The sequence below is a fragment of the Coregonus lavaretus genome (assembly GCF_964263955.1).
Source record: "Coregonus lavaretus genome assembly, contig: HAP1_SCAFFOLD_738, whole genome shotgun sequence".
In the NCBI taxonomy this organism is placed as follows: domain Eukaryota; kingdom Metazoa; phylum Chordata; class Actinopteri; order Salmoniformes; family Salmonidae; genus Coregonus; species Coregonus lavaretus.
In genome coordinates, this window is record NW_028157677.1 from 30,013 (window position 1) to 38,604 (window position 8,592).

General features: G+C 44.6%; 1 protein-coding gene across 1 annotated transcript; it reads right to left on the bottom strand.

Annotated features, from left to right (window-relative positions):
• Positions 1-5,166: 5,166 nt before the first annotated feature.
• LOC311125090 (ladderlectin-like) lies at positions 5,167-7,691 on the bottom strand (the record flags this gene model as incomplete). The annotated part of the gene is made up of 6 exons (XM_084199164.1): positions 5,167-5,234; positions 5,395-5,533; positions 6,238-6,372; positions 6,957-7,051; positions 7,563-7,611; positions 7,674-7,691. The coding sequence occupies 6 exons, from the start codon at positions 7,689-7,691 to the stop codon at positions 5,167-5,169; spliced, it is 504 nt and encodes a 167-aa protein (XP_084055290.1).
• Positions 7,692-8,592: the final 901 nt, after the last annotated feature.

Below are 8,592 nucleotides of genomic sequence, written 5' to 3' on the forward strand. Positions count from 1 at the left end.
AGGCTCAGGGTCAGGGCAGGCAGAATGGTCAAAACCGGGAAAAAATGGAAAACAGGGACTAGAGCAAAACAGGAGTACGGGAAAACCGTGGGTAGGCTTGACGAGACAAGACGAACTGGCAACAGACAAACAGAAAACACAGGTATAAATACCCAGGGGATAATGGGGAAGATGGACGACACCTGGAGGGGGGTGGAGACAAGCACAGGACAGGTGAAACAGATCAGGTTGTGACATAAATAAGTCTCCTGCCATCTTGAAGACTCATAATGCTAGCTAGTGTGCTGAAGGTTAGAGGAAGTATACACTTCATAATGCTAGCTAGTGTGCTGAAGTTTAGAGGAAGTATACACTTCATAATGCTAGCTAGTGTGCTGAAGTTTAGAGGAAGTATACACTTCATAATGCTAGCTAGCGTGCTGAAGTTTAGAGGAAGTATACACTTCATAATGCTAGCTAGTGTGTTGAAGTTTAGAGGAAGTATACACTTCATAATGCTAGCTAGCGTGCTGAAGTTTAGAGGAAGTATACACTTCATAATGCTAGCTAGCGTGCTGAAGTTTAGAGGAAGTATACACTTCATAATGCTAGCTAGTGTGTTGAAGTTTAGAGGAAGTATACACTTCATAATGCTAGCTAGTGTGTTGAAGTTTAGAGGAAGTATACACTTCATAATGCTAGCTAGTGTGCTGAAGTTTAGAGGAAGTATACACTTCATAATGCTAGCTAGCGTGTTGAAGTTTAGAAGAACTTGTATCTCTGAGTTATTGACAGAATCCAAACGCACCACAAAATTCCCACTGGGGAATTACATCATTCGCAGAAGGAGCCGAACAGTGGTGTAAAAATACTTTAAAGTACTTAAGTCTTTTTTTGGGGGTATCTGTACTTTACTTTACTATTTCTATTTTTGACAACTTTTACTTTTACTTCACTACATTCCTAAATAAAATAATATACTTTTTACTCCATACATTTTCCCTGACACCCAAAAGTACTAGTTACATTTCAAATGCTTAGCAGGACAGAAAAATTGTCAAATTCTTGCACTTATCGAGAGAACATCCCTGGTCATCCCTACTGCCTCTGATCTGGCAGTCTCACTAAACACAAATGCTTTGTTTGTAAATTATATCTGAGTGTTGGAGTGTGCCCCTGGCTATCCATAAATTAAAGTAAATTTAAAAAACAAGAAAGTTGTGTCATCTGGTTTGCATAATATAAGGAATGTGAAATGATTTATAGTTTTACTTTTGATACTTAAGTATATTTTAGAAATAACATTTACTTTTGATACATAAGTATATTTAAAACCAAATACTTTTAGACTTTTACTCAAGTAGTATTTTACTGGGTGACTTTTACTTGAGTCATTTTCTATTAAGGGATCTTTACTTTTACTCAAGTATGACAATTGGGTACTTTTTCCACCACTGGAGCCAAACAGGCATGGGACCAGCTCATTAGATCGCTGATACACTTGAAGCAGCGTGATCCATTTGCTTTCCAGTATATAACCTACTGACAGGAGCTTCATGTGCTTACTACACTTTATAGACACATGGACAAAAGTACGTGGTCAACCTTTCAAATTTGTGGATTCGGCTATTTCAGCGAAACCCGTTGCTGACTGGTGTATAGAATCGAGCACACAGCCATGCAATCTCCATGGACAAACATTGGCAGTAGAATGGCCTTAAGAGCTCAGTGACTTTCAACGTGGCACCGTCATAGGATGCCACCTTAACAACAAGTCACTTCGTCAAATTTCTGCCCTGCTAGAGCTGCCCCCGGTCAACTGTAAGTGCTGTTATTGTGAAGTGGGAACGTGTAGGAGCAGCAACAGCTCAGCCGTGAAGTGGTGGGCCGCACAAGCTCACAGAACGGGACGGCCGAGTGCTGAAGCACGTAGCGCATACCGTCTGTCCTCGGTTGCAACACTCACTACCAAGTTCCAAACTGCCTCTGGACGCAACGTCAGGGAGCTTCATGAAATGGGTTTCCATGGCCGAGCCTCAGATCACCATGAGCAAAGTTAAGCGTCGGTTGGAGTGGTGTAAAGCTCGCCGCCATTAGACTCTGCAGCAGTGGAAATGCATTCTCTGGAGTGATGAATCACGCTTCACCATCTGGCAGTCCGACGGACAAATCTGGGTTTGGCGGATGCCAGGAGAACGCTCCCTGCCCCAATGCAAAGTGCCAACTGTAAAGTTTGGTGGAGGAGGAATAATGGTCTGGGGCTGTTTTTCATGGTTCGGGCTAGGCCCCTTAGTTCCAGTGAAGGGAAATCTTAACGCTACAGCATACAATGACATTCTAGACCATTCTGTGCTTCCAACTTCGTGGCAACAGTTGGGGAAGGCCCTTTCCTATTTCAGCACAACAATGCCCCCCTGCACAAAGCGAGGTCCATACAGAAATGGTTTGTAGATTTCGGCGTAGAAGAACTTGACTGGCCTGCACAGTGCCCTGACCTCAACCCATCGAACACCTTTGGGATTAATTGGAACGCCGACTGCGAGCCAGGCCTAATCGCCCAACATCAGTGCCCGACCTCACTAATGCTCTTGTGGCTGAATGGAAGCAAGTCCCCGCAGCAATGTTCCAACATCTAGTAGAAAGCCTTCCCAGAAGAGTGGAGGCTGTTATAGCAGCAAAGGGGGGAACCAACTCCATATTAATACACATGATTTTGGAATTCGACAAGCAGGTGTCCACATACTTTTGTCCACATACGTGTGTACTGTATATACAGGTAACTATCAAAATAATGGAAACACTTGGGCAAAGATTAGTTGACTATTTGAATCAGCTGTGGAATACATTAAATAAGTGGAATGGCTGGGGGTACTCAAGGAGAGGTTAAGGAAACCCTGTGTTAGGTACATAACCTACTGTATGGCTGGAGGTACCAGAGGAGAGGTTAAGGAAACCCTGTGTTAGGTACATAACCTACTGTATGCCTGGAGGTACCAGAGGAGAGGTTAAGGAAACCCTGTGTTAGGTACATAACCTACTGTATGGCTGGAGGTACCAGAGGAGAGGTTAAGGAAACCCTGTGTTAGGTACATAACCTACTGTATGGGTGGAGGTACCAGAGGAGAGGTTAAGGAAACCCTGTGTTAGGTACATAACCTACTGTATGGCTGGAGGTACCAGAGGAGAGGTTAAGGAAACCCTGTGTTAGGTACATAACCTACTGTATGGCTGGAGGTACCAGAGGAGAGGTTAAGGAAACCCTGTGTTTTATCAACTAATCAACAACGTTGTTATGCAGTTGTATCAATTAATCAACAACACAGTTTATCAACTATATTTGTACAATTAATTTCCAGGGAGGAGAAAGGAAAACCAGTAGGTTAAGCTACAGCCGACTCGGTGGTTTTAGTTGGCTACAATATCTATAGCCTAGGCTACAATTGAAATGTCAAGTTCTCTTTTCATTCATTTAAATTCATACTATTTTCATAATTTTGCTTACCTCTCCTCTCCTCTCTCTCTCCCTCTCCTCTCCTCCTCCTCTCCTCTCCTCTCTCTCTCTCTCCTCTCCTCTCCTCTCCTCTCTCTCCTCTCCTCCCTCTCTCTTTCTCCTCTCCTCTCCTCTCCTCTCCTCTCCTCTCCTCTCCTCTCCTCTCCTCTCCTCTCCTCCCTCTCTCTTTCTTCCTCTCCTCTCCTCTCCTCCTCCTCTCCTCTCCTCTCCTCTCCTCTCCTCTCCTCTCCTCTCCCTCTTCCTCTCTTCCCTCTCTCTTTCTCCTCTCCTCTCCTCTCCTCTCCTCTCCTCTCCTCTCCTCTCCTCTCCTCTCCTCTCCTCTCCTCTCCTCTCTCTCCTCCTCCTCTCCTCTCCTCTCTCTCCTCCTCTCCTCTCCTCTCCTCTCTCTCTCTCTCTCTCTCTCTCTCTCTCTCTCCTCTCTCTCTCTCTCTCTCTCTCTCTCTCTCTCTCTCTCTCTCTCTCTCTCTCTCTCTCTCTCTCTCTCTCTCTCTCTCTCTCTCTCTCTCTCTCTCTCTCTCTCTCTCTCTCTCTCTCTCCTCTCCTCTCCTCTCCTCTCCTCCTCTCCCTCTCTCCCTCTCCCTCTCCTCTCCATTCTGTCATTGAATACCAGTAGGAGTGTGTTTGTGGGTGTGTTTCAGTGTGTGTGTTTTTAGGACTGATGAATGACCACTAGGTGGCAGTATATGTTCCCCAAATCAGAACCTCCCTGTTCTAATTTGGCTGGAGTGGACGACAGTGCAATAACCATTAACCTGGCCCATTCTAAATCTAACCTCTAGTTTGGCTGGAGTGGACTAGAGTTCAGTAACCCATTAACCCTGGCCCCATTCTAAATCTAACCTCTAGTTGGCTGGAGTGGACTACAGTTCAGTAACCATTAACCCTGGCCCCATTCTAAATCTAACCTCTAGTTTGGCTGAGTGGACTACAGTTCAGTAACCATTAACCCTGGCCCCATTCTAAATCTAACCTCTAGTTTGGCTGGAGTGGGACTACAGTGCAGTAACCATTAACCCTGGCCCCATTCTAAATCTAACCTCTAGTTTGGCTGGAGTGGACTACAGTGCAGTAACCATTAACCCTGGCCCCATTCTAAATCTAACCTCTAGTTTGGCTGGAGTGGACTACAGTTCAGTAACCATCAACCCCTCACTGACCTTTAAACATGAAGATGGTAGTGATGATAATGGTGATGATGATGATGATGGTGATGATGATGATGATGATGGTGATTTATATCAATTGTGTTAGTGTGGAATTGGTCATCTCTGGTTTGACTATGAAAATGTACAAAATGGTCCTGTGTAGCTCAGTTGGTAGAGCATGGAGTTTGCAACACCAGGGTTGTGGGTTCGATTCCCACGGGGGGCCAGTATGAAAACTCACTATCTGTAAGTCGCTCTGGATAAGAGCGTCTGCTAAATGACTTAACTGTAAATTGTACAACATGTTGATGAAAATCAAAAGTATTACAAAGTGAGAAGCAACTGTTTAACATTTCATTTACCAAGTATGTTATTTGGACCTTCACACTACAGAGTTTCATAATTATCTCCAGCTGGTGTTTTATATAAATGACCACTGAACAAAAGGTAATATTGCAGAATGTGCCTTTATTTATAACAATCTCATATGCTGAGAGCCTCTCCAATGTATTCTCTCCTAAAATGTAGCCATCACCGCTTTCTGGAACACAGGAAGGGAAGTTTAAACCAGCAGGGAACATCATTCTGGCGGCGGGAAGCTGGGAAAGAGAGAAACACAGAAAGGTAGGTATTGTATCTATGTTGGTTTTATAAATATGTAGCTAATAAAGGAACAAATTCCCTTTAAGATGTATTTTACAACTATCCAATTGTTTGATGTATAATGTGAGGGAGAGTACTCTGGTGACAGCATTGTACCTCCGTAGTTCATCTCCATGCAATGCTCCCGGCCGTTCGTGTTGTCCTTCACAACACCATGGTTGTAGTTAGAGGGTTGCCCCGGGCCCCAGTTCTGGTAGTTAAACCTGGACCCGTCACTCCACAGCCAAAGACCCTCCTACAGAGCACACAGGAGGATGCATCACCAGCACACAGTAAACACTATATATTTACACTGTAATTACTGTCTTTAAAGGGGCAATCTGGGATTTGGAAAATAACTAATTGGCAACCCACCACTGTTTGGGTAAATAGCTGAGGAATGGGCCTGGAGAAATGTACATTTTACATTTTAGTCATTTAGCAGACGCTCTTATCCAGAGCGACTTACAGTTAGTGAATACATTTTTTTTTTTTTATACTGGCCCCCCGTGGGAAACGAACCCACAACCCTGGCGTTGCAAACGCCATGCTCTATCAACTGAGCTACATCCCTGCCGGCCATTCCCTCCCCTACCCTGGACGACGCTGGGCCAATTGTGCGCCGTCCATGAGTCTCCCGGTCGCGGCCGGCTGCGACAGAGCCTGGATTCGAACCAGGATCTCTAGTGGCACAGTTAGCACTGCAAAGCAGTGCCTTTGACCACTGCGCCACTCAGGAGGTTAACCACATGTAACCACTCTCAGATTCCTAGACAGAGCTATGGATGCCAGGACTGACCCTCTATGAGATCATCATGATTTAACCATGGCTTGAAGCTATACAGTGTTTGTAATATCAGAAAACAAACTGATATGTGGGTTGAGGCACCACTAGGCCTTTATAGATGGAATTCATCAAGAATCAATTCATCCTATATGTTTCATGAGGGTTGAACAGACCTTGATGGCATCGTTGGCTCCAATCCAGGTGCGCTGGGCTTTCTTGGTACTCTTCTTGATGACAGACTGAAGAAAACGATACTGGGGAAGGCTGTGCACTGATGCCAGATTACCTCCCAAGAGCAAACATTTCCTCTGGAGAGAGAGAGAGAGAGAGCGATAGAGGAGAGAGAGAGACAGAGAGAGAGAGAGAGAGAGAGAGAGAGAGAGAGAGGAGAAAGCGAGAGATGGGGGAGAGAGAGAGCGAGAGAGAGGAGAGAGAGAGAAAAAGGGGGGAGAGAGAGGAGAGAGAGATGGGGGAGAGAGAGAGGAGAGAGAGTGAGAGAGAATTAAACAGAGGTAGAATGTAAAGGTTAACAGAAGGACTAACACATCATGTTATAGTTTCTCAACCCTGTTGAACACAGACTAAACCTACAGAGTCAACTGCAACAATGTATGGCCACCAGACAGGGATGGAGATAGCATCCCAGCTAGCCCAAGGCTAGTGCTTTTCAGACCAGGCTTGTAGAAAATGTTTCCAACTAGCCCAAGATGCAGGTCAATTATTGTCTTTTCCATTATCACATAGCACATTTTGGACACTGGCTAGTAGAAATTGAGCCCGGCTGGCCAGTGTCCAAAATCCTTAAATAAGCAGATGATCTCTCATTAAACCATCAATACTTCAAATCACCCACACAGCTGATCTCAATTATCTACAGCAAACGTCCAGGTACCTCTGCCTCTGGCCATGTGGTCACGAGGGGGACGTAGCGATAGCAGTGTGTCTTATAACTGGGCCAGCCATGTGGGCAGTCTCTGCGATGACACCCTGTAGGGGGGAGAGATCACATTAAATAACATTATGAAATGGTTAGTTCCCACCAGACAATCTGATTGGTCAAAAGTGCGTTCCAGCTGTGATGTTACTGAACAAAACCCCATGGCTAACCACGTGTTGTTGAAAAATGACCGATTCACTTTGAGTCCGTTATATCTGCATTATGTAAATTTTTGGGCGACCTGACTAAATTCACATAGAAATGTGAGTTATAGATCTATCATTCTCATTGAAGTCAAGTCTAAGAAGCAGTATATCTGTTCTATGTGCGCTATTTCTATGCTTCTATTCTTAAATTTCAATTTTTCATCTTTAACTTTCGGTTTTGTATGACGGCTTCAAGCAGCTGAAAATACAATGTTTTTGGTTATGGAAAATATATTTCACAGCGGTTTAGATGTTACAATGATTCTCTACACTTTGCTTGCTTGTTTTATCACATAAACTGACATTTTACCGGTTGGCAGTTTGCATATCAGGTTCTCGATAAAATGTTTCTCACCTTTCGGAGGAGAACTGTGTTCCTCCGAGTCAGAATGATGATGCCGATCCTTCGGAGGAGAAATGTGTTCCTCCGAGTCAGAATGACGATGCCGATCCTTCGGAGGAGAACTGTGTTCCTCCGAGCCATAGTGATGATGCTGACCTTTCGGAGGAGAAACGTGTTCCTCCGAGTCAGAATGATGATGCTGATCTTGCCGATCCCCTACAACAAATGAGAGACAAAGACAGAGGGAAGATTGTACAGCTGTAATCAATCTGTAACGATGCAGATTGAATAGAGCCCTAGATCAGTTTCAGAACTATGAAACCACAACAGACCTGTATAGAATTATATTTTAGCGAATACAGGGGGAGCCCCAACCAGGAACCAGTGACTCTCACCCCAAAACCTAGGTCACTAGGTGTTGGGTTAAGGTCACTAAAACCTTTGATCAGAATACCTCTGCTACCCCTTGCATCTCCCAGAGCAAAGAGAGCGCTGAGAAGCAGAAGAGTGGTCAACATCGCCATGGTGATAGTCTCCTGAGAGAGAGAAAGAGAGAGAGAGAGAGAGAACAGAAAGAGAGAAAGAGAGAGAGAACAGAAAGAGAGGAGAGAAAGAGAGACAGAGAGAGAGAGAGAGAGACAGAGAGAGAGAGAGAGAGAGAGAGACAGAGAGAGAGAGAGAGAGATTACAGACAGAGACAGACACACAGACAACAAGACAACAAGACAGTGAGTGAGAGAAGCCGTCAAGAAAAATTCAGAGAGTACTTCAGAGATTAGGGGAGTGCAGTGTTCCCCTAACCTGTAGTTGAGTACACTGTTAGAAAAAAAGGTGATATCTAGAACCTAAAGGGTGTTCTTCGACTGTCCCCATAGGAGAACCATTTGAAGAACCCTTTTTGGTTCCAGGTAGAAACTTTTTCAATCCAGGTAGAAATATTTTGGGTTCGATGTAGAACCCTTTCCACAGAGGGTTCTAAATGGCACCCGAAAGGGTTCTACCTGGAACCAAAAGGGTTCTACCTGGAACCTAAAGGGTTCTC